This window comes from Paramisgurnus dabryanus, chromosome 13, assembly GCF_030506205.2.
Source record: "Paramisgurnus dabryanus chromosome 13, PD_genome_1.1, whole genome shotgun sequence".
NCBI classification, from domain to species: domain Eukaryota; kingdom Metazoa; phylum Chordata; class Actinopteri; order Cypriniformes; family Cobitidae; genus Paramisgurnus; species Paramisgurnus dabryanus.
Window position 1 is genome coordinate 31,656,544 of NC_133349.1, and position 27,856 is coordinate 31,684,399.

Sequence of the window (27,856 nt, forward strand, 5' to 3'; positions counted from 1 at the left end):
TAAAGTATTTTTTTATTCTTTTGTGAAAGAATAATGGAGTGTAAGCAGATCTATTTATCTGCAGTAATGCTTTAAGACACCTGCAGGGATTTGTACTAAAAACTCATTTCATCTCGGATATATTTAATGTCATTTGCTTTTATTTGTACTGTTGACAATCTGGTACAGATTGAAGTCACAGCGAGGACTGGATGATTTCTTTAAAAAGATGCAGTAAAAGCAGTAATAGACAAAAAAGGAATGTTGGTATAAACCTTTCCACAATATTAACAACAGTATTGATGATATTAGCCATAATAAAAATGTCATTCAGTCTAGTTTAAATACAGTACAGCAGTACAGTAAGTGGTGTATGTGTGTGTGTGTGTGAATTGTTTTGAGGGATGATTTAAATGATGGAGTCTCCAGTGTGTGTAAGTAAAACATGGAGTTGAGCTCTAGTCTGACATATGGTGAGTCAACAGGGGCAAACTGCTGACTGACCCAAGCAAAACACTTCAATCTCTCCACGCTGTGCTTCACTGCTCCCTAGGGCTTGATTGATTGATTCTCCAGCCAATCAGAACACATCAGTCCCCAACACTAAAGGCATCCATTCATCTACAGCCTGTCAAGCACATTCACAAAAGAAAAGCTCTTACTGTATGTACTGTAGCAAGCCTGACAAATGCGTAAAGATATTTGCATTATATAAATATCAGCGTTTCATCTACTGCATATATTTCATTCATTTGAATAAACATAAGTTGACTGAATGATCTATCATTATGTAATCTAAGAATAGTTGTGTTAATTAACTAACTTTATATATAATTGAGTAGACTGAATTGTTTTTTCTTTATTTTTAGGGGGGATATTTGAATCCATCGAGAGTGGGCCATCCGGTGCTGAAGAACTTGCCTTTAAGTTTGCTTTAAATACAATCAACAGGAACAGAACCTTACTGCCAAACACCACACTCACATATGACATCCAAAGGATTAACATTCATGACAGTTTTGAAGCCTCCAGAAAAGGTAAAGTCTCTTTCGTTTGTGTTTTAGTAAGATCTTATTAGATCAGAGGACATCATGCACCAAATTTTTTTAGGTGTGCACACTTCATATTGTAATCATAATATAAACGTGCATTAAAGGAACATTATGTAGGATTGTGGCCAAAACTGGTATTGCAATCACAAAACATGTGGCTAAAACTGGTACTGCAATCACACAACTGGTGGCCAATACACAAAACGACAACATAAACATCAGTTGAGGGCTGCAACTCCACTTTTTAAATGACAATATCCTGGTTATACCAATGTTGTCAGTGATATAAGTATTTGAAATGAAAATAATTTCTTAATGTCTAGTGACATATCAGGGCCATTTAATGATTAATTGATATACATTTCTTAAATACTGTTCCTTTAATATCATACATTAAAGCCTTTTATAGGCCATATTCTTGTGGACTGCACAGACAAAAAGGAAATAGGGATAGTTCACACAAAACTGAAAATAATTAATTAATGACTCATCCTTATGTTGTTCCAAACTCGTAAGACCTCCGTTCATCTTCGGAACACAGTTTAATATGTTTTAGTCTGAGTTGAAAATCTATGTACGGTATACTGTCCATGCCCAGAAAGGTAATAAAAACATCATCAAAGTAGTCCATGTGGGTCAGTTAGAATGTGTTGAAGCATCGAAAATACATTTTGGTCCAAAAATAACAAAAATGACGACTTTAATCAGCATTGTCTTCTCTTCCGCGTCTGTTGTGAAGCGCATGCCTGAGACTAAAGTCACGTGACTGCAGTGACGCGGATGACGTGTTATCCTCAGACATGTTCATGCGTTTTTTTTTTTTAAACTTACAGCGTGCGTCTCCCTCAGACTGTAAACGAAGCCCGGGTGCACAAAAAAAACCAGCTGGGGCACACCAGATAACACGTCAGCCGCATGGATGTCATCCGCGTCACTGCAGTCACGTGACCTTAGTCTCGCGCATGTGCTTCACAGCAGACGCGGAAGAGAAAACAATGCTGAATAAACTCGTAATTTTTGGAAAAAATGTATTTTTGATGCTTCAACACATCATAACTGACCCACTGATGTCACATGGACTACTTTGATGATGTTTTTATTACCTTTCTGGACATGGACAGCATACCGTACGTAGATTTTCAATGGAGGGTCAACAAGCTCTCGGACTGAATCTAAAACATCTTAAACTGTGTGCTGAAGATGAACGGAGGTCTTACAAGTTTGGAACGACATGAGGGTGAGTCATTAATGACATTATTTTCATTTTGGGGTGAACTATCACTTTAATTAAATTGCTATTTTAAACATTAATGAAAAACTAGGGGAAAAATATGTTACTTTAGCACTATTCGGACGGGATTAGTTTTCCAAACTACGTTTGAGTTTCAGTGAGTCCCCCACGATGTCTGCGATTTTAAGTAATGATTCGGACGGTACTAAAATTCTCAGGCTATTCCAAAGATGGTAATGTCTGTTTTTTTTGCGATTGGGGGTTGAGGAAGATCATGTGCTCTGGATACGCGTGTTTGTAATGTTTGATATTTTGCTTTAAATGTAAATTATTAGAGAACATGTAATTCATTTTAACAAATCAAAATAACTTATTTTATATAACGTATTTTATATAACTGGCTGCTTATAATAAACCCAAAGAAATTAAGAAATAATGATTAATAACAATTTATTATCTTTATTAATTAACATTACCATTCTGGAGTGGAACATAATAAGATTGAGTTTCTTACCTTATACTGATATTAAAGTGGACAGTGTATGATATTCAGCTTGTCTTGTTTAAATTATTTTATTCTGCTGAATAAAAAAATCCATATTTGAATGAATGGGACTCAGGACGTACAATATATGTGCGTAGGTGAAACCTTACAGATCACGTTGTCCAAAACATGAAAATAACCGCGTTTCAAAAGATATGGCTGACAAACACAGACATTCACATTTGAACAGGATAAAATTTATTAGAGGACTTCTGATTTCAGCGTAAAACAGAAGGTAAATCGCTCTAGAATTTTTACGGAGGTCATCAGAAAAAAACAGACATGGGCGATTCGAAGGGACTAAACACACAGAGGACCTCTGAGAAGCACGATTTTCTCAGAGGTCCCCCGTAAAATGAATCCAGTTCGAATAGGGCTGTTGGTGCGCTCATCGGTCATGTCTGTGATTGGCTTTAATGATCAACACTGCAAAAACATGGAATAAAAGAAACATATTTTTTGTTTATTTCAAAATTTAATTGCATTGAAAGCATGCAACTTAAAAAATAGCCTATTAAAACATTTATATAATATAGCTATTAGAGGAACACATTTTTGAATGATATATTTGACCTCAGAGTCAGAGCACATGAACATTCGTGCCCCCTCTAGGGATGAATCTAGATATAAACATTAAGAAACGGACTTTGAACCATCATCTTTGTACACAAGCAGGTTAAACTGAATATTGCTGTAGCTGCTGTTTTGAAAGTGTTGCGAGTGTTTGTGATGGCATTTTTTATTTGATCAGATAACAAAATACAGCACCAGCAGCAACGTGTCTGCGACCGTGCACAATGATGGCACCGGCGCTGTTCTGTTGCGACTGGAATTCATTAATGATTCATCGCGTCCAGAATGAAGCATGTTATTAATTCAGCGAAAATCTCAGAGTGAACAGAAGATATTTTGCCTATTAAACAAAGTATTAAACAGATGAAAAGATGCTTCATTGATTTTGAGGTTGCATGCAGAATCCATTTGGATCAAAAATCCAAGCGGGCACATGCCCCCTCAGTGTGAATGGGCATGACGCCTATGCAGGGAATGAATCCTTAAACACACACACCATACATGAGAAAGCGATTGAATTCATTTAAGCACAGTGAGATCTCGGTAAGCGTCTGGTTTATAAACAGAAATAATTGATTGGTTATCTGTAATGAGTCAGAAGAAGTGATTCAGTGAACTACTGATACTCATGAGACAGGTTTATCAGACTGCTATCATCCGTCATTTATACACAGGGGAAACATCTGAAATCTCTTCTAATGATTATACACTTCATCAACCACTGTCACTGTAACTCTGCTCTTACTCTCTCATGCTATTAAAACACTGGGACTTTACCAGAAAAACTATGGCCCATTAAACTAAATACATTTAAAGCTCATTGTTAGCAATGTACCAGTATGCATTCTTTTTTTATTAATTATTTTTATTTTGGACATACTGTATATAAGTGTATGTTGACCCAAGGTCTACAGTAATGAGCTCTGGTGTTTCTACTCAAACTGAATATTAGATTTTAAAAAGAACGTCCATATTCACTAATATCTAAAAAAAGATCCCTTAAAATACTTGAGTTTAATTTAAATATATGTATAATATTATAATTATATTATAATATTTTTATGGAATGTTCAGACAGTTTGGATCAATCTGTCAGATTTATTTGAACTGCTCTTAAATATTATTTTTGTTATCATATACCTGTAATGTTTTGCAATCGTTACAAACCATTCAATTTTTACGTCTACATCATTAACGAAACAAAAATGCTTTAAATCAGATCATCACATTACGTCTTGTTTGATTTTATAATGTTTATCTCTCCAGCGTGTGACCAGCTGTCTCTGGGCGTGGCAGCCATCTTTGGCCCCTCCCACAGTTCTTCAGCCAATGCGGTGCAGTCCATCTGTAACGCTCTGGGGGTGCCGCACATCCAGACCAAGTGGAAGCACCAGGTGTCGGATAACCGCGACTCTTTCTACGTCAGCCTCTACCCGGACTTCTCCTCTCTCAGCAGAGCCATTTTAGACCTGGTCCACTTCTTCAAGTGGAAAACGGTCACTGTGGTGTACGACGACAGCACAGGTGAGAGCTCAGTGGTTTAGCGTTCATACGGTGCCGTGTTAATTCTCCAGCAGTCTTTAGGCAGCCTGACCCTTTGGCCTGGACCATGCACCGTTCCCCGGTTTCCATCTGGTCTCCGGTATGGTCGAACCGCCCTGTTTGACAGACTCTGTTAGAGCAGTAGGCAGCAAGTACAAGCGCAGTCAGGGGTACATATGCCATATGCCAGAGGTCGCCTCGGGAGCAAACGTGCCAACTAGTGGACTCGCTGCCAGATTTCCCAAAGCATACGCTTAGCTTTATTCACACTACTACACACACACACACACACACATATATATATTCTGTGATGGTATACAGGCATTGTGTTTCTTACGGACGTTAAAACTTAACATTGTAGCTATTTATGTTTTAGTATTGTTTATTACATGGCTCGTTGTAATGCTTGCTTCTGATTGGCCAACATTTGCAGATTTGTTATTCCCAGTTATACCACAGGCCTGTTGGCCATGTTTTATTCTGATTGGCTGAGAAATGTTCCATGGGTGTTGATTATTTTTCTGTAAACAGCACATCTGACATTTTAAATGTCTTTAAAATAAGCACCGGAGCAATGTTTGTGGTAACCGAATGAATTATATTTATGTTAAAAAGTGAACCGATTGAAAAATTATTTGCCTACACTTTACAATTTAGCGTGAACTAACAAGGAACATTTCTACAGCATTTCACAAAATGCTGTCCATGAAAATTTTCTTCTAAAAATATATAAAAATACAAATATATCAAATGAAAAAACAGACCCTCAGCTTTCAAACAACAACGGGAAAAAAATCTTTGCATCCTATCTACATTTTTTTTCTCTGCTTTAAACTCTCAAATATGGGTATTTTTCTCAATAAAAAAAAATCTGAAATAAAGGAATTTTGTTAGAGATCAGATTCAGAACAATTATCTAAACATACACAGTTTAAAATGAGTAAATAGCTTTTTGCTTAAGTTTTTTATAAATGGGGTAAGTGCTAAGTGCCATCTAGTGGAGAATCGCGGTATTACAGATAACCATAAAAAATTTATCAGGAACACGTTTTTGTTTATGCAAATGTTTTCTCTTAATTGATGAGATAACTCGTCAATGACGTGGGAAAGAGTTAACATATATCAATGCCATTGGTTTGTCTCAAAAATGCACACCAGGGCTGCGTTCAGCCCCGACAAAACACTGCACAACGTTTATTAAACAGAAACGGTGAAGTGTTGAACACCCTGTTGTGATGACACAAGAGGTGCAACTACGGTAGCTGAGAGGCCATTCTTTGTGTTCTTTTTTAAATGTTTCTGAAGCCTGATGAAATCGTTATAAATGTGTGTTTAATACTGTAAAATACCCTCAGTGTCCGTCACTGACCTTGCCATCCAGAATGAAAGAAAGAAAAAATTCCAACTTGAACCCGTTGAGCGAGCTGTCTCTTTACTACTGCGTGGTTTATATATGTCTTGCCGCTGATTGGGCCGACATTTCTGACACACTATTAAACCTGTTGCACACTGTTGCACACCGTTTCCAGGAAACATGTCGTTCAACCCGGAAACCATAGCAAAACGTTGGGCACCGGTGTGAGACTGAATGTGCCCCAGTATTGTTTTCTGTAAGGTTTGTTTGTAAAAACTACTATATAAAACTACTAAAATAACTAAGGCCTGGTCCTGGATTAATATAAACCCTGTCTGGGAAACCGCCCTATATAATACTAATACATTTTTTAAATCAAATATTATATCTGTTAAAGCACATGTATGAACATGAACAAACAATGAACGACTGAATTGGTAATAATAACTAACATTACCAAAGACTTAAAATTCCCTGTAAACTGCTGTTGTTCATGGTAATGTTAATAAACTCTTGCCATCATGATTTTATTTCTGTCAAAGGAAATAGGAATAAACTGACTAGAATCAGAATAAGCGTTGGATGATGTGGCAAAGCTGCCAACAAACCATTACAACTAAAATCTATGATGTAATTAAACCAATTCCAAGCGTTTGTTTAATCATTTTCAATTAGACTGCAGAAATGGGCAAAGACTGAGCTAAAGTCTGAGCCGAACGGACAGGAGGATGAAGTAAAGCCCGTCTCTGTTCTCCTCAGGCCTGTTCAGAATGACTGGAGTCTCTACAACTTCATGAATGAATGCAAACAAGCAAATCAATAGCCGTAATGCCGTTCCTTAATGGCTCGGCTCTGTAATGGCAGCGACAGACACAAAGCTCTGTCAACACTCCACGGCTGTGCTAGAAATGAGCCGAAGTACACAAAGCATGCTACGCATGCCATACGCTGATAAAGGACAGTAATGTTAAAACATTAAACATCATAAAATGAAAGCATAAGACAGCTTAATAACAAGTATAAAGGCAAGTAAAATTAGCTCTATTAGCAGGATGTGTCGGCTATAAAAGAGCTCTAACAATCGCTTCTTTGATATGTGGCATTTCAAAGCCAACTAACACAGGCCAAGTAATGTGTGGCCGCTCTGCAGCGAACAAATGCTCCTAAATTATATTACATCTCAGGGGAAAAACAATACTAGACTATGCGTGTCATTCAAAGACCAAGATTTTATTGCATTAATAAATGAAGAATATAACAGAACACTTCCTAACAAATCATCTTCATTAGCTGTGATGTTCATACCAATCATTAACATGCACTTCTTTCTAATTCATGAGCATATATCATGTTATTACAAAGAAACTTTAAGGATCCCATATTATCAAAACAATGTACGGTGGATTTTAGTTTATGTCTGTCATTGAAGAGATCACTTTGAGTTTATTCTGGATGAGTGTTTTTACGCCCTGTACTGTATAATTTAATATTGCTCACAGGATTGTTTAGACAACCGCGGTGTTGTGTTTTTTGAAAAAACATCATGTTAAAGCATTGTCATCTAATTGCTTTGATAACTGCTGCTTTCAATCTGCCAGTTTTACTAATACCAAAATAATAATTCATACTTCTAAAAGACTTTTAGACCTCTTACAGTATGTGCTTAAAGATACATGACAGTAATAATGTGATGGACAACATTTGTGATAAAGTGATAGCTTTCTGCAGAGATTATGCATATACAGCTATAGACGGTTTCAGCAGTAACAACATAAACAGGCGGCTTTCGTGGTCAACACGTAACTTTCGGTAAACGCCGCTAAGAATAAATAACAACAAAGTACTTTAAACAAAGTATATTTATATAAAAAGCAAAATAAACAACACATAGATTACCTAAGAAACCAAACCATTTGTTATTTTCGACGAGGTATTTATTCAAGAGCTCAGTTTAGCAACTAGTCAGACCATTAAAAAAAAACTGAAACCGGAAGTAAAGTTTGGGCCAGACGCGCATATATGTGTCCGATGAAACCGTCTACATATATAAGTAAGCCATAATTGTGGTGCTTTCAGAGCATTTGCTTGTTTAAGCTTCATGACATTGGCTTTACACTCGTGTATTAAGCAGATGCTTAAATACAAAGCAATTTATAGTGCATTTCAAGCTATCAATTTAATTTGATCATGTGTGTTCCTTTGGAATCGAGCCCATGACCTCCCACTGAGCTACAGGAACCCATGCAACCCATGGAATGGGTTTAGTCTGATCATTGATCGACAGCGAAAGGGATTCATTTTGCAATTATGTCTGCTGATATTACTTGTGCACAAATTGCATCGTGGACATTTGCAGTCTTTTAAACATGATTTTATATTAAAACATTTTAAGAAACCAGAAATTCAATCTCGGACATCTAGACCTTAGGACAGAGGATTTTCTCATCAAATGATGAAGTCATTAAAGGTCCTCTCAGATCTTAGAATAATATTAATGAAGGAAGCGGAGGTTTAGGCGGTACTTCAGAGTGTAATGACTTTCCATTTTGGCGTGTGTATTGAAATGTGTGACCTGATTTTAATCTTGATCAGTTTGCTATACAAATGTAGTCCCATATAAATAAGCACCTACAGTAAATGCTACATTAACCTTGATCTTCGTGTCTGGAGCCCAGAGCATCAATTGAGGGTCCAGCCTTTCCTCTTCTTTCTGAATAATGCCAAAGGAAAGCCACATTCATCTCATATCACTGACTCATTGCAGCACTGTCTGGAAGAAGACCAAAAACCACGGAGGATTACAAGGCCGACTTTGGCAGGGAACACTTGAGTGATGAATCCTCTCTACGAATATTTACAGACCATTATGTTGCATACTCGGGGGGGGGTTAATAAATGTTAATAAATGTTTGAGCTTATTAAATATAAATCTATATCTTACAAATCAACAAACAGTTTTAAAATGTATATCAATACAGATCATTTGTGCAGATAAGAGTAAAACCACCTCCTCCATTCTTTAAAATATAGGCGAAAATCTGTATGCAAGGTGAGCAATTTAATTTTATTTATATAGCGCTTTTCACAATTGTTTCATTAGTACAAGAGCATTATGTCCCAAATTCATTGTATTCAAAATCTATATGTGAAATGTACCCGGATGACTTACTACTTCCGGATAGATTTTTAATTGTGCATTCGATGGAGCAAGCTGAGGAGCTGCCAAATTCAAACAGTGAATATAAATAAAAATACCAGAAATATGAACCGGCTGCTTTTTATGTGATTTAGGTATCAACAAATGTATTCCTCGTGATTTCATTGTGATTTCATTTAATAAGGCATTTATAAATTATAGTATCACAACAAAGGACATAAAGGTGACCCTCTCCCAAAATGTTTTTGTTGTCTTTCTATATACAAAACGCCATATGAAACTAATCAGCTCTCTTCTATAAAAGGCTTGCTTGACTTCATGCACCGCCATGCAGAACAATGAACGTGTGACATCGCAGTACCATGAGAGCGATTTTAAAGATGCATTGTGTAACTTTAAGAAGGATCTTTTGACAGAAATGCAATATAATCTACATAAGAATATTATCATTGGTGTATAAAGACCTCACATAATGACCTGTATTGTTTTTATTATCTTATAATGAGCCGTTTTTATCTACATACACTGTGGGTCCCCTTCAGTGGCATTTTAAAAAGTGGGGGGACAGCTTTATGGTGATGCGACCCAAAGCTGATGTTCATAATAATACATTCTAAATAAAATACCAATTGGCATTTTACAGCACCCTAGTGGCAATTTTAGGAACATGCCATGATAGCTTACAGGAACATATTTTTGTGGAATCATGTTAAAATTACTTTTACTTTGAAACCAATGTGAGACCATCTATACTTTATTTTTATGAAATAAAGATATTTTATGATATTTACAATATTTCAGTTATACTTACAGTGTGTGCTTGAAAAAAGTATATAATCGTCCTTTGCTTTTTTCTGGGGTGCATTTTATCCCAGACGGCCTAATAACAAAGTGAACGAAGAATGCAAAGCTCATATGCAGACATGCCCAAGAGATGAATCGCTCGGTGATTGGCTGAATGTTAGTTCACTCAAATCTAAGTAACAAATCAGAGAACGCTGCCGGAAATATTCATGCTAGATCCAAAAAAATATAGCAGGGGTCAGAATCACCTGTTTCTAACTCAGGCTGCCCTGTCAACAATGTGAAGAAAAATGTAGTGGACGCTTTGGTGCTTGAATGCATTCTCTGGAATCCTCTCAAGTAGTACTGTAGGTACTAATGCAGTATGTACAGTATTGTTACAGTACAAGGTTTCCGACAAAGCAAGAGACTCACACAAATAATTTTAGTTGTCAAAGAGATTTTCTAATTGCATGCAAAGTCAATGATCACCAAGGCTACAGTATGTATACAATACCAGAGAGAATGTGAAAACATTTTTGCTTCAATATCCCCACGATTTCACAGACAAGGCTTAAGGCTACTCCTACACTAACACACATGCTTGAGCTGTCTCAACTGAAAATAACTTGGACACAAATCAGTATGCCAGTGCCATTGATTTGTCTTAAGATACACACCAGTAACGTCTTTTTCTAAGACATGTTTATAAAAGATGCTTAAACATCTGGATTTAACTTATTTAACTTTTCTGTGAAACCAGGCCTGTAAGTTAAAAGTCATTACTCATGTTTAAGAGTTGAAATAATTGCCCTTCAATAGTTCTTAACTGTTTCACGTCTGCATGTTTTGTGCTATGGCTGATGAAACATCATAGACATACAACAGGATGCCATCATCAGCTGATCGATGGAGCCGTCTGCCCACACGGCATATGAATAAATCAGGTTTCTCTTTATCTTTTTAGATAAAAGACCTTGATGTACTATGAAAACATTCTGTGACTTTGAAAACTTTCAGAGATTGTGTTGACAGTAAGCAGCAAAAATCATTTGTTTTGAAGTTCTTTAATGTTCTGTCATCATATATGAAATGCCATTGATGATTGCTAAATAATCAGAAGCCAGGCTCATTTTACATTTTGTCAGGGTAACTTAATTACAGCTTGTTAAAAATAAAAAACCTAGTAGACGTTTCACACGGTACGCGGCAAGCGGTGAAATCTCTGCGCGGTTACAGCTTTTCTCGTGTAGTGGAAGCGTTTTGTGCAGCATTTAGTGCAAATATGTTTATCTTCAACAGCGCCTGCCATAAACAGTGCCTAGCAAACAGAAGGAACAGAATTTTGGGTGCGTGAGTCAGGCGTGTGGACCAACTCTACTTCACCTCTGTAATTGCCCCCGTTTTGCCGCTTCGGCACATCTCCTATTGAAAAAACAATCGTGGTTGCCGTATATCGTGTGAAACGCTCATAACGGTAACTTATACACTGCTTACAAAGATTCACACTGTAAATAGCTGCGTTTCCATTACACATTTGCTTCCAACTTTAGCAATATTTTCTAAATGTTGACAAAAAACCATTGCAAAATGACAGCGTTTTCGTTAACAATGTCATGCTGCTAAAACTTAATTTTCAATTAAGTCATTCTAAAAACAATGGTGACGGGTGTATGTGTATCATATGCTACCGTGCAGACCGAATTGCGGATGACATTAAAATACCACAAGAATGGCTCAAAAGCAAACAGTGAAGTCGACTCCTGAATCATTTTCGCAGTATTTTTATAACATAAACTTGTCGTTTCTTCTTATGTGATATAAGGTCCACCACACCTCTTGGAGGTCTTGTCCTCCAACCAAACATACCGAGCCATATTTAAAGGCACAGAGCGGAACATTTTGGCCACTAGGAGGTGTTAGACATTTTATTTACGTCTAGCGCCCCTAGAGGCCACAAGCGCCGTAACACTGTCGCAAGGAAGAGGAAGACAACTCTTTAGGTCACAAAGTGTGACTTCCAGCATGTCATATGAATATAATTTCATGGGTTTTATTATTTTCAAACGCCAAAAGATCGCGTAGCTCACGTTTACAAGCCAGTTGTAATGGTGATCGCTTGGTTAAAGTTTATATAAAAAATATTGCCTTAAAGGGGAATCAAACCCGGATCACCCGTGTCGTAGGTCCATGACACCACCACGATGCCACAGAGTCACATGATATAAGTGTCTCTCTACACTCTCCAAGTAGCCTTCAGTAAAATTCACGTAAAAAATAGTGTTCGGGCGCCAGACAGGACTTATATATGCAAGCAATATAACATTACTTACTAGTCCAAAAGTGTGATGGCCAAGTCAGCATCGGCCAGAAACCCCTCCTCCTCCTTTAGTTCACGCCAGCGAGCGAACGCTGGCCCAATATTGATCCTCGTCCTTCCTTTAATTCTGTCACTCTCCCATTTTCTCTTTCTGGTCTCCTCCGACAAAACCTTGGGTTTCGTTTTCTTAGTTGCTACTTCGGCCATGACAAAAATATCAGGAAAATAAATAGTGGCGCTCTCACGTCCGAATTTGAGGAAGTGGAGGAAGTGACGTATGCCGTAAAGCAGATTTTTGTAGTTCTTTTTGTGCTTGGGTTACTACCCGAAACCCCAAGTTTAAAAGTAAGAGTAAAAGCGATACAGACCCGGTCAGGCTATGGTGGACATATCATTCAACCTATTTTAAGTCGATGAACCATCACAAGGGCCTTGAAAATATATTATGAAGGTTGAAAAACTACAAAGTTTCACTTTAAAGAATGATCAGATATATGGGCATTTATGCAAAATTGCTGTGTTTTTAGTGGGTGAATTTTTAATTCGCTATTTCAATTAGCGCAATTTGAAGGGTAATGGAACCGAAGCTAGTGATTCACAGTATCAGTGCAGCAACTCCCTAAATGACTCGTGAATCATGTTTTAATTCTTATTCCTAAGTGTGAATCAGTTGGTGTATAGCAGACATTTTTCTAACCATAAAACTAAGTGGGTACTACACAACAACATTCCTGCACAACTGATTTGCTTGCGCACACTATTACAGTCACAACCAATCAGGAACTCGCTTCCAGAAAACATCATACACCAAATCCATCTCATTCTTATTCATCTCGGTTTTGTCGCTCCTAATTTGAATAAATATAATAATAATAATGATATGGTAAATGGAGCAGGGTGATTGTGTTAGGGAGGTTGCTCTTGATGTCTAAAGTCTTCTAATAAAGAAGCACTTTATGATGATTGGGGTCAACACTGTGGGCAGGTAGTCATTCAGACTGGCCACAGGTGATTTCTCTTGTCATCGCTGGTATATTGGTACAGACCTAAGACACATGGGGATGACTGTCTGGCTCAGCAATGTGTTGGCAGAAATAATTTCCTGCTGTATAGAGGTGGTTGAGTGTATTCGGTTGGGAAATGCAAGTGACTTTCTCAGGCCTGTGACCCTCGGTAATGTCCTGAAAGCTCTGCCACAAGCTTCTCACAACTCTTAGTCAAGTGTTTGGTTGATATTTCTCTTGTTGTATTAGGTGCTGCTTTATCGTCAAACTGAATGCTGATCTTTACTGAGAGATATGACATTTGGTGAAAACGGTGTTCTTTTTGATGTAAGCATTTGTGTTATGTTAAGTAAGCAGCCTCTGGCTATACTCTTATCTCATTATAAACTCCTTTGGTGAGATTGAGATGCGTCTGTAGGCTGGAATTAGCACCAGAGCCTTGTATGTGCTTTGTGTAAATCAGATCTAATCTATTGTTCGCCTTCTTGGAAAATCACCTATTGGTAAAACTTTAACAATACTACAGTCTTCTTGCTTTGACTATTTGAAGTTACCAGCTACCAAACAATGATAAAGCTACTGTATATAAACATATACAGCCACCAATCTGATTACTAATAGATTTTTCTGAAATTGCAGATTCTTTGTGTTTTCGCAGTCTTTACACACATTGCTAGACAATGCGTCCTTGTGTCCTTGCTCTACGTCATCATTAACAGTTAAATTCCAATTATCAAGAACGCAAGTACAGAGGACGCGTGAAAATACCCGGATGTGTTCTTGATATCGAAGTTGCATCGAGTGCAGACTTGCGCGTTGAAATCTGGGGAGGTCACGTGACCAGCAGGAAGATCGCACACATCTCAATTCTCACAAGTGCGTTCTGTGTTCTCGCAACCTTCTGAGTTCGTTCTTCCAAGGTCGCCTTGCAAGACCAATCTTCATGAGAATGCAAGTCTGTTCTTTGTGTTCTTAGAATTGAGAACCAGCCTTTGTTTGCCATGTTTGTAGTTCTGTGTAGTTCTTTTCTCAATTGGTCCTTGTCTAATCGTTTTCCAGGTGTGTCTTGTTTCCTTTTTACCATGAGTAGAATCTACTCAATATATATATATTATATAGCCCTAGTGTTTCCACTTTTGTCAGTCGTTGCTTCTGAAGTATCTGGTTTGGTTTTGAATTTCAGTCTTATCTTTGGATTATCTTGTTTATGTTTTAATAAAGACCACTTGTGTTTGGATCCACTGCCTCTGCCTGCCTTGGTCCACATACATGTATGACTTAAAAACTACCATGTCTTAAATCTGGCAGTGCAGTGCCCTTAACCCACACTAAACCAATATTCAAGGTTAAGGCATCATGCATTATGATCTTGATGTCAATCATAAGACTTTCTCTCAGACCTAGCAAGATGTTGCACAAGTTTTAATTGTAAGTTAATAAATGGGTGTTACATTTTTTTTTGTTGTAAACTGATTTCATTGGTGCAAACTGCATTATGTATTTGGTAAAACTGATTTTATCACATAATTAGAAACAACATTAATTGTGTTGTTTATTCGAGGACTACTGAGTAAACAAACTTTAATAACGCTATATGCACAACGTTTTTTTTAAAGTGCAAACTTATTCTGCTTCTGAAAGTTTCACATAAGTGTACATATTAACCTTTAAGTTCAGCAAATCTTCATTTCAGTGTGTTTGTGTTCATTTTATTTAGAGAAAAACTCAAAAACCCTCTGTTTCTTGTGTCGGATGCAGTCCACACTGGAAGGGATGGAGCCTGTTAAGAGATTATTGGGCCAGCCAGGTGTCAGTATGGAAAATGAACCAATGAGCCGCTGTCCTTGCTTTATGGGCCGGTTGTTGGCCAATTAAAAAAAATCATTTATCCACCGGCCCCCAAGGGTCCGGCCCTGTATTAGACCGGCCTATATTAAACAAAAGAGACTCATTCATCAATGGGCAAAATATATTTAAAATGAAGACTGCTCATTTTAAATGAACAGTTAACAGACAGAGGGTTGGCAGGGTTCAGTATAGAGATAAAGTAATGAAAGTCTAGGCATTTGACCTAAGTGTAATTATTGAAAGGGTTGGTTTAATACTTTCCTTCAGGTATGTTTTGCAATGTGTATAATGAAACTCTGCTGGACTGTAGATGTTTAATATTCATGAGGATTGATCTACTGAGTATTCATTGAAGTCCTGTCCGGATTTCAGTCAACTTGACTACATAAATAGGTAGCAAATATATACAAATCAATACAACATTGAAAACATTTCAAAACACACAACAGAGGATGTACAAAAATAAATTATAAGAATAATATAAGCTTCACTTTAACATCATTTTACGACTGACCTGCACAAAATCTGTATTGGTGAAATTGACAGCTCTTCTTGGTTTTAATAATGTCCTCATAACATCACAGTCTACTGATGAATTACGAGGTCAGATAAATAAATTTTTGGAGTATATAGTTAAGCAGCTTTAAGAAAACACTTCAGGTCCTCTATTATGTGAAGTAAATGAGGACAATGGGATTTTGGGGTCAGCTCAGTGATCTTTTCTCAGCTGATGACCTTTTAAAGTAAGAATGTGGTGGCATTTTATTGACAGGAAGCACACAGTGTGTCCAACATTCATTTCTCAGGGAAATAGTTGAGAGAGAGAGAACAGAAGAAGTGATAATGAGGAACAACTAACTATTCTGAATTTATTTCCATATGTCACAATTATTTTTAATGAAAACCATGATACCATGAATATGAATCATACTGGATAAACATTGAAAATAGAGCTTGCATAATAAATTAAATTATGCACATTATATTTCACATACTTTTTTGTATGCCTTTAATCTACAGTTGAATATTAAACACAATCTCATAGCAATTTGTATGTATTTTACGAGGTTGCTAATCGAATTAATTTGTGTGACTACATTCGTACATTTTTGTACAATTTGCTTTCGCCTCTGTGATGTTGGGGTTTGGGGCAGGTTTTTTTAATAATCATATGTTTTTGTACTATATGCTTCACACGTATAAGCCAGCACGTAAAATACCTACAAATTTCCAGTAAATTAGTCTAGAATATTGTAACCCACCCTCATTTTCTTTTTCTCAGTGTTCATACTTCTCCATACAATCAATATAGTACATAAAACACACATAATTTATATGTAATTTACACATCTCCAATATAGTACATAAAATTACACCAAGATACGTCATGTAAATTATATTTTAGATTCTAGATGAAAGGAAAGCTTTTCATACTGCATTATGATCTAAATTTGAAATGATCTGTAATAAAGCAAATAACTTAGTGCCATTTTGACTGTGTTGTTCTGCTTTTGTGAAGCTCAAAGTCATTGGTCATTGAATGTAAAACAGCTTACACCTTGAAAACTCATTTTGTGTTAAGGGGTAAATTGTGACATTTTTTAATTTTTATGGGGTAAATTATACCTTTAATTACGTAATAAGCTTATTTATATTCTCTCTTTCCCCATCCACCCCTCGTTTCAGGTCTGATTCGATTACAGGAACTCATCAAGGCTCCATCTCGTTACAACATCCGATTAAAAATCCGGCAGCTGCCAGCAGAGACAAAAGATGCCAAGCCGCTTCTTAAGGAGATGAAACGTGGAAAAGAATTTCATGTGATTTTCGACTGTGGTCATGAAATGGCCGCTGGTATCCTTAAACAGGTGAGCAGTTTCATCACTTACATTTGAACACTGAAAATATGTAAATATTTCTAAGAATGATGATTCATTTAATGAAGTAATTTCTCACAACTTGAAATAAAAAAACATACTTCAAACCATACCAACTTAATTATATGGCCAATTCGTATTTATTTGTACAAAGTGTATAATACAGAAACATACAATTAGTAGACAAATCATAATGATACCCCCAACCCAATGCCACAGGGACAAAGGCAAATTATACAAAAACGTTCAAATTTGGTCATACGAATTACCATAGGATGTTACCGTTTTAATAATAAACTCCATACATACTGTATAGTACTGCCACAGACACAGAGTTGAAATGCGTCATATTGTTATTTGAATGAAGCAGACACTGCATGCATAAGAATGCTCACCGTCAGTTTGATGTGTTCATGCAGGGTGATTAATTATGAAGAAATGAATGCAATAACTCATGCTTCTGACCTGTAGATTTCATAGTAAGGAATTTTCTTTACTTTTTTTTTAGAGCAATTTAAGGGTCTTTCATGAGTCCCTTCTCAAACTGATGGACAAACTGAATTGCTGCGGACTGTAGGCCAGTGATAGACTTATGTTTAATTATAATAAAAAACAATATATTGATTCCTAGGGCTACTTAATGTTATGTCTAAAACATCCAACTTATCTGCAACAGTAATGTTATGTCTTTGAGTTTTACTGTTAAAAAGTTTGTTTGAGTTTGTTTGTTGCTTGACAAGCTGCAATTTTTAAATTTGCCATGAAACGGAAGTATCGATTGCCTGATTTTCCACATATCGGAGTGAAAATGGTGTGTTGCTAATTGCTAATAGCAGCGATCTTCTCCCGGACTCCGCCCACCTGCCATACTGGGGCTGCATTCCAGTTCCTTTTTTATGACCTTCCCTCGCTAACTTCCCTCAGTCTCGTTCACTTGGATGTACGTCATTGCTTACTTTGTACGAGTGCCCACTACTGATGGATAACTTTGAAGTGGGTTCAGATGGAATGCCCTAACTTACAGGTGCGAGCTACTTTCCCCTTCATCATTTGAACTGTGCAAAGCACGAGCTGCTGAAGTGACATCACAATCGTGTTGCATTGTGGTATATGGAGCTGCCTGAAGTGTACATACTGTATGAAGTAGACTCGCTCCCTCTGTCAAAACTGAGGAAGTGTGTGTCTGTCCATATAAACTTCCCTCGTCCACTTGATGAAGTGGAACACACTTCAAATGGAGACAGGGATTCCCCGAAGGTGAAGTGTTTAGGGAAGTTAGCGAGTGCGTGTCTAAAACTGGAGTGGAACGCAACCTATATGACTGGAAATAAAGAGAGAATGTTTTGAGGAGCGGAGGAGGTTTGCATTTTTGATGAAAGATTATGAGGGCACATAAATAAAAAAAAATTATAATAAAGCTGACAGAAAAGTCATTTGTAAAAAAAAAAAAAAAAATCGCAATATTACAAAACAAATGACAGTTTTTATTTTTATGGCGACTTTAAAGATACTTCAAGTTAATTCTGATTATTGCAGGTGATTTCTTTTACATGACATACATTTTTTTCACTTTTAAACAACAAATGCTATCATCATTTTATTGAAAACTCCTGCACATGCATGAGTTACTGTTGCAGCATGTTGTCTCATTGTGTACAATTTCAGTACTCTTTTTATTGTAGAAGCTTAAATTCTGATTTAAGTAAAATGTGTCAATACCTCTAGAGTTAAAAAGGTCAGAAAACCTGCTAAAGCCATTTGAAAAATAATCAGAAGACTGTGAGAGTTTACTTACACAATGCATAATACAGGAACTTCTGCTTCATATTTAAACTGTTGTTAGTGGCTGTCCAAATCATGTTCTTTAACTGTTGGTTACATATTCAGATTTGTTCACCGCTTTGTTTTGATTTGTACTCCACATACATTATGTATTTGTGGTGCACATTATAGACATTGCAAGACAACCCTGTTATTATTCTGTGAGGAAATCAAAGCTCAATTGTCCTCACACATCATGTCAAGTGAAATATTCGTATGTCTAGCCAATAGTCATTTAGTGTATTGCAATTTATATTCTAATCTTTAAGTTAAGTATTGTATTATGGGAGACCATGGAGCAATTGTACCATTTTTTTCTTCATAACTCACAGACTATTTGAAATACACTTGTCACCTTATAATACAAAGAAACACATGTGGGTGGACTAATTATTAATACAATTGATATATTTTCACTAATAAGAACAATGCTATAATATTAAATTAAATGTAAGGTCATAGTGTTGCCCCCTTGATGTGGGCCATTATAAACAAACTGTATCTTAAAACCTACTTCAAAGTAATCACTTTACTCCTGGATCTAATAATTTTACTTAATTTTGTTGTATATGGTTCAAATTCCTTAAAATGTCAGGCATCGTGCATTCAAAAAGCAAAAATCTGTTTCTATTTTTGCTATTCAAAATGATAACTATATTTTAATGCTTTAAATATATGTTTTACTCAAATACATTTATCAACAGTCCTTAACCAAACTTTAATAATTTATGGTTCAAGATAGACATATTAACAGAAATTAAATTTATTATATTTTTAAAGTACTATTTTAGTGAAATCTGTTCATTTTCTTATATGAAAATATGACAAACAAGGTGCTAACATTGGGGCTTGTGGGCAATTGTAACATGACATTACAACAGCCCTGATGTTGCAGCCATGATAAAATCTTGTACGCTAACGAGACAAGAAAGTGTTCAGTGAATTAAAACTTTCTGACACACTTTTCATTATTTGGTATCTAACACAGAAAAATTTGTGCTTTGGTCTTTATGTTTTCAAAATTGAATTTGAGTATGAGCACAAGCTTTGCTCAAATGGTGGGTTTATCCTTTTGTATGTCATGAAGGAGAAAAGTACATGCATTGTTTTTGACCTGTGAATGAATAGTCTCTTTTGATCCTACGTGCCGGGTTGAATGTGCACACAATCGTTGAGGTGTATAGGTTACATTGATTACCCATCCAACAGTGAAGTTTACATGCTCCGTTAGTCAGTATGTGTGTATGTAGTTAGTCAATAAGATAATGATCGGGATGTAAAGCGACCTAGAAGAACAGTGGTTTTAGCAGATTAAGTCCTTTTGTTCCAGCCCATTCTGATGATTTGCGTATAAATAGCACACAGTTTTGTGTTCATATGATATGCCAGTCCTTCCCATTAACTTAAAGGAATATTCCATTTTCTTAAAAGAAAAATCCAGATAATTTACTCACCACCATGTCATCCAAAATGTTGATGTCTTTCTTTGTTCAGTCAAGAAGAAATTATGTTTTTTGAGGAAAACATTGCAGGATTTTTCTCATTTTAATGGACTTTAATAGACACCAACAATTAACACTTAACTCAACACTTAACAGTTTTTTTCAACGGAGTTTCAAAGGACTCTAAACGATCCCAAACGAGGCATAGGGACAATAAAAATAACAAATATACACTTTTAAAGCACAACTTCTCGTTTAAATCCGGTCGTGATGCGCCAACGTGACCCCACGCAATTCGTCATGACGTCAAGAGGTCACAGAGGACGAACGCGAAACTACGCCCCAGTGTTTACAAGTGTTGAGAACGAGGAGCGTTCCTACGTTGTTGTATGTCAACTGATACTAATTAATGTCTTTGTGTCAGTTTATTGTTTACAATGGTCCGCAAATGTGCGTTTTATATATGTAACACGTGACCTCCCTACGTCACTATGCATTTACGTTAGGTCGCGCTGGACTGGATTTAGACGAGAAGTTGTGGTTTAAAAGTGTATATTTGTTATTTTTATTGTCAAAAATGACAATCGTTTTGCTAGATAAGACCTTTATGCCTCGTTTGGGATCATTTATAGACCTTTGAAACTCCGTTGAAAAAAACTGTTAAGTGTTGAGTTAAGTGTTAATTGTTGGGCTCTATTAAAGTCCATTAAAATGAGAAAAATCCTGCAATGTTTTCCTCAAAAAACATAATTTCTTCTCGACTGAACAAAGAAAGACATTAACATTTTGGATGACATGGTGGTGAGTAAATTATATGGATTTTTCTTTTAAGAAAATTGAATATTCCTTTAATATGACGCATCTTTTTATGTTGTTTTATGTATTGGTTTCTCATGTTTTTTTACCATTATTGCTTGGGTTTGGGGTTAGAACAACTTTTGTTAAATAAAATGACATTTTAACCTAAACCCCAATTCTAACCCCAACTCCAATCGACCATAGTTTAAAAATGACATCCTAAAGCAAATCCCAAATCTAACCCCAAACCCAAGCAATAAATGGTTTAAAGAACAGAAAAAAAACCTGTAGAATCCAATACATAAAATCCTGACGTGTCGTAAGGATTAAGTGAACAGGAAAGACTTGCGTATCATATGCACCCCAAATTGTAATTTGGTGTATGTATTGAACAACTTTTCACACTGTGTGCTATTTATACGCACTTCATGAGAATGGGTTGTTTGTTCATAACATATGATGTAATCTAATCTAAATTTAAACAAGTTTTCGATTACAGAATGTTTGTACACTGCAAAAAATTATTTTTAAGAAAAAAAATCTTGGTATTTTTGTCTTGTTTTCAGTAAAAATATCTAAAAATTCTTAAATTAAGATGCTTTTTCTTGATGAGCAAAATGACCCAAGAAAATAAGTCTAGTTTTTAGACCAAAAATATCAAATTTAAGTGATTTGGCGCATAAAACAAGCAAAAAAATCTGCCAATGTGTAAAGCAATTTTTTCTTGAATTTAGTGTTTAAGAAAAAATTTCAAGATTTTTTTGCTTACCCCTTTGGCAATTTTTTTTTCTTGTTTTAAGCACAAATTTGATTAAAATTTATATTTTTTGTCTAAAAACTAGACTTATTTTCCTAGGTCATTTTGCTCATCAATATAAAGCATCTTAATTTAAGAATTTTTAGATTTTACTGAAAACAAGACAAAAATACTAAGTAAGAAATTCATTTTTTGCAGTGTACTGTATATCCAGTAAGAATGTACATGTATTCCTGTCCTATTTCTCTCAGTGGTGCGTTAAAAAGTCCAAAGAAACAGCTGACATTTCAACCGCAAGAATTTCCTCCAATTAGAAAAGAATCAAATATTAATGCGGGTATTATTCAGACCGAGATTGACTCACAGACGTTCTTAATCAGTTTCAGAGCACTGAAGTGATAATGAAGGTCTATGAGACTCATTAATACTGGCAGTGGTAGGGCTGGGCGATAAAACGATAACGATATGTATCACGATAGACACGTGATCGATAGCAATAAAAAATGTGTTCGATAAAACGTTCGATAATTTTTTTTTTCGTCAGAAGAAAACGGAGGTTGCAAAGCAAGTTTCGTTGCATTAACAAAGGCACTCGCTCTCTGGTAACCTAGCAACGTAGGGAGTGACACGCTAACAGCCAATCATGTAACAGTATCAAGTTTGGTTGCGTTGTCTCGTGCTCGATTCCTCTTCAGTAACCGGCAGAAAACTGAGAAGCAGAAAATGAGTGCTGCAGAGAGCGAGGAAATTGTAAATAAAAGAGGAAAATTCAGCTCGCCAGTATGGCAGTTTTTTGGATATTATAAGTCTGACCGTAGTCAGACCAATGCCGTCTGCAAATTATGCAAGACCGTCGTCCCAGCCAAGTCTGGTAATACCACGAACCTGATGTACCACCTTAGCCGCGCTCACCCTTTGGAGCACAGCCGTATTCAACCAACAACATCTGTAGCTGCAACACCGCACAAGCAGCAGACGACCATGGAGAGGTACTCTGCATCAGTGCCTTATGGCAAAGAAACAAAACGGTACAAAGATATAACGGAGGCAGTGGCATATCATATAGCCAAAGACATGCTTCCGTTTAGCACCGTTGAGAAGTCAGGTTATAAAAAGCTTATACACGTGCTTGACCCACGCTACGTTCTTCCTGGCCGAAAGTACTTTTCTAAGACTGCCATTCCTAAGCTGTATGTAATGTGCAAAGAATCTGTACAGCAAGAAATATTGTCAGCAAAGTACTTTGCAACAACCTCTGACCTGTGGTCAAGCCGTACTTCTGAGCCATATATTAGCTTGACCATTCACTTCATCGACAATGAATGGGGTTTGAAAACCAGATGCCTTGAGACTGCATATTTCCCCGAAGACCACACAGGAGAAGTGATAGCAGAAGGCTTGAAGGAGGCACTGTTGTCCTGGGGTCTGATTGAAGACAAAATGGTGTGCATTACCACAGACAGCGGGGCAAATGTAGTGAAGGCGACTTCACTGAACAACTGGACACGGCTGCAGTGTTTTGGCCATCGTTTGCACTCTGCTATTGGTGAGTAGCTTTGTCATTTTAATGGTCGTCATCAATATTGGTTCCTATTGTGATTTTATTAGCCAGTAATTGAGATAATATATTATAATTATTATGATCTATGTCTGTGTGTTTCTGCGTGTTCATGCGTGCGTGTGTGTGTTTCTGTGTGTGTGTGTGTCTGTGTGCGCGTGCGTGCATCTTTGTGTGTGCGTGCGTGCATGTGTGTGTCTGTGTGTGTCTGTGTGCTTGCGTGTGTGTGTATGTTTCTGTGTGTGTGTTTTTGTGTATGATCTATTATCAGTTATTAATGCTAGCATTGTTTTTCTGCAGGTGCTGCAGGGAAAGATAAAAGAGTGGAGAGGGCTGTAGGTGTGTGCAAGAAAGTGGTATCTAGCTTTTCTTACTCGTGGAAGAAAAAGAGTGCGCTCTCTAAAGCACAGGAACGTCTCAATCTTCCCAAACACCAGCTGGTCACAGAGTCACTAACCAGGTGGGGCTCAAGACAAAAGATGGTGGCAAGGGTCCTAGAGCAACAAAAGGCCATCACTGAAGTTCTCTCTTCTGACAAAAACAACAGGCACCTGATCCCAACGTGGCAGGATATTGACGTCCTGGAGTCAATGCATGCGGCCTTAACTCCTCTCCTGGAGTTCACAGACTCCCTTTCTGGGGAGTCATATGTGACGGTCTCATACGTGAAGCCTGTGCTCCACCTTTTCCGCTCTAGTTTGCTGAAAGTTAATGATGGGGACACTCAGCTCACAAAAGAGCTGAAGACAAAAATAATGACCTATCTTGACGAGAAATATGCTGACCCTGACACAGATGATCTCCTTGACATGGCTACCTTTGTGGACCCTAGGTTTAAAGGCCGATACATCAGACCAGGGAAGGTAGGGGCCATTCAAATGAGAGCTGTGTCTGAGATCATGGATGAAGACCAGGGCCAATCACAGGCAGGGCCTTCTGAGGGAGCAGCAGACCAAGGTGCAGAAGGAGGAGCTGTCAGTGGACCACCTATGCCACTGGGCGTGAAGAAGCAACGCAAGTCATTGGGGAGCTTTTTCAAAAAACAGTGCCAAGATGATGATGCTTTGCCTCTCACTGAAAAACAAAAAGTGGAGAGTGAGCTGGAAAGGTACCTGATGTGCCCCGATGCAGACAGTGAGTCTAACCCTCTGGACTGGTGGAGGCTACATGAACACAACTTCCCCAGATTGTCTCAGCTGGCGAAAAAGTACTTGTGTATCCCAGCCACCAGCACCCCCTCAGAAAGAATTTTTAGTACTGGGGGTAATATTGTTACATGCACCAGGGCAGCTTTAGACCCAGAGAAGGTCAACCAGCTGGTGTTCCTAGCACAAAACCTGGACTGAAAATATACTTGAATAGTTCAGCTTCAAGTATGATTACACTTACAGTAAGAATAACTTGAAGAGTTACCTTTTATATTTCTGCTTTTTTTTTTAAACAATGTTACTGGTACTGTATCAGGTTTGTTTTTTATATTATAGATGTACCTCAGTCAGTCTACCTCAGTTTTATTTATGTTTACAAAACACTGCAGGTTACTTTTTTATTTCTGCAGGTTTTATATTTCAAACAATGTTGCTGGTACTGTATCAGGATTTAGGTTTGTTTTTTATATTATAGATGTAGGCTACCTAAGTCTACCTCAGTTTTATGTTTACAAAACACTGCAGGTTACTTTTTATATTTCTGCAGGTTTTATATTTCAAACAATGTTACTGGTACTGTATCAGGTTTGTTTTTTATATTACAGATGTACCTAAGTCTACCTCAGTTTTATTTATGTTTACAAAACACTGCACATATTTTAAAACACTTTATTCACCAGAAGGTGAACGGCTAGTGAACTTCCTAGCACTAAACTTGCACTAAATTCTCAGGTTTCTATGTTTATATCTAACACTTTGCACTATTTTATTTTACTTTATTAAGAATTTCTTACATTTTCTCTTATTGTGCACCTTAAATGTTAGATAAGATAATTGTTAAGTGTTCATTGTAAATTTATACTCATGTTTAAATGTATTTATTTAAGTTTCCTATGGTTGTTGACATTTCTGTCTTAATACCTGAAGGGATTATGATCAGAGGAAGGTTAAGTTTAAAATAAAAATGTTTAAATGTAATATATTTTTCTCCTGGTCCTTATTTTAAATGGGTCATAAAAATATCAATAATTATCGCTATCGAATGATATAACATGCTATATCGATGATAAACATTTTAGCTCTATCGCCCAGCCCTAGGCAGTGGATATATGCTTATATAATGAGCAGCTCTGAGAGGTTTTCTGTGATATCCACACTTGAAACTTTCTGCTTTGTAAAATCTGCTTAGGCTACAGATCTGTTATTTCCTGCCATATGTTTCATACAAGACTGGGTTTAATAATTAACTTCACTGGGGATGATGATGACAATGATAAGTGGGTCTAACAGTCATACCATATTTCACATATTTTAATATAATAAGTAAGATTTTTTATATTTATATTGAACTGTAAAACAACAGCAAGTGTGTTGTGTAGTTCGTTGTGTACATGATGTGAGGCTTCATGTGTTGACTTATGTTTATATGAGTAAAATTTACAGAAAATGTACTGCGCCATATACCATAGGCTATTAAAGACTTGTTTAATTTCAGAGGCACACTATGTACTGGCCGACTAACTGTGGATTTTACTCAGTAATAGTGGTGCTGCTGGCTCATCAGTGTAAATATAAAAATCCACCGGCAGGCTGCAGTTATTTCTTGGAGGCTTTCCAGTCCACCTGGACACAATACCACCTGTTATTAGCAGCGTTAGACCCCACAACAACAAATCTAATAACTGACCCGACCTCCTCCCGTTCTTATCCCCCTCTCCGGTCTGATGGCAGTAATAATCACTGACTTATAATCTTTCCAGCGAGTGCGCGTGGACTGTAGCACACACCTGTGTAGCTCTCAGTGAGTGAGCGATGCTAAATGTCTGTTTCCAGCACAGGACACAATTAGCTGGTGTGCTGATACCAGATCTCATCTGTTGCCAGGCAAGCACACTTCCTCATGTATGTTTCACATGGCCCTGAAGTGCACGCAAACAGACTGACGCTTGGGCTTAGATGATTGTTGTTCCAACGTTTGTCAACACAACAGCTTGGCCCGTGAATTAATTATTGTTATGGATTGAGTTGTCTGTCGGTCCGAGGAAGCCGCCGTGCAAATGCGTGGTTGGTTTGGCGTGGGAACCCAAGAGCTCATTACTGTTATAGAGACAAACAAGCTTCGTGCAAAATCAAATCCCATCTGCTCTTCACCTTCTCTCGTCTGCTACAATGCAACACTGAGTTTGAAAAATACATACGTGCTTTAAAAAACACCTCCTGGTGTAAACTGTAAGTATTATCAGCTTTATCTGTGATAAATGCTGTCAGCTAATACAGTTCCCAGTTATTGCATAATGTTTCCATTTCTTTTTTGGTAGCCTATCAACACCAAGATGTAGGCTAAAATGAATGAACATTTCTTAATATCTTTTCATATTCATTTTTATATGGGGTTATGAAAACTGCATGCATACTTTTGTTATTATCATTTTATTGTTATAAACAACGTTATCATTGTAGATTTGGAGTACAGCATGTCACACAAATGTATTGCATACATGTTTTCTGCCCATAAACAAAATGATCAAAGACAACCCCAGCCACCCTTCTGTCCAACTCCATCTATAACTAAATGTTTTATTAGTGCTTGACTATTATAAAAATAATCCTAATTTAATCATGACTCAGATTTTACCATGGTAATATTTGTAATAAGTAAATTGAAATGGTCATGGAGGACTAGATCTGCTTACACTGCTGCTTTTGTTGGGTATCAAGGGTTTAAGGTGAAAACTTTATAATAATAATAATAATTAATTAGTTACATTTATATAGCGCTTTTCCAGTGCTCAAAGCGCTTTACATATGAATGGGGGAATCTCCTCAACCACCACCAATGTGCAGCATCCACCTGGATGATGCGACGGCAGCCATATTGCGCCAGAACGCTCACCACACACCAGCTTATTAGTGGAGAGGAGACCGAGTGATATAGCCAATTAGTATGAGGGATGATTAGTAGGCCAATGGGCAAGTTTGGCCAGGATGCCGGGGCACACCCCTACTCTTTTTCGAAGGCCATCCTGGGATTTTTAATGACCACAGAGAGTCAGGACCTCGGTTTAACG

General features: G+C 37.0%; 2 protein-coding genes across 2 annotated transcripts in view; both read left to right on the forward strand.

The window, feature by feature from the left end:
* grik2 (glutamate receptor, ionotropic, kainate 2) overlaps positions 1-27,856 on the forward strand; it is a 257,567-nt gene that overhangs the window by 61,893 nt on the left and 167,818 nt on the right. The window contains exons 2-4 of the mRNA XM_065246360.2: positions 849-1,016; positions 4,646-4,903; positions 17,074-17,255. Coding sequence (XP_065102432.1) covers positions 849-1,016; positions 4,646-4,903; positions 17,074-17,255 — 608 coding nt within the window. The remainder of the gene's footprint in view (positions 1-848; positions 1,017-4,645; positions 4,904-17,073; positions 17,256-27,856) is intronic.
* On the forward strand, positions 22,525-25,879 carry LOC135753576 (E3 SUMO-protein ligase ZBED1-like). The gene is made up of 2 exons (XM_065271548.2): positions 22,525-23,628; positions 23,941-25,879. Exons 1-2 carry the CDS (start codon positions 22,806-22,808, stop codon positions 24,984-24,986), a joined length of 1,869 nt encoding a protein of 622 aa, XP_065127620.2. The 5' UTR covers positions 22,525-22,805; the 3' UTR covers positions 24,987-25,879.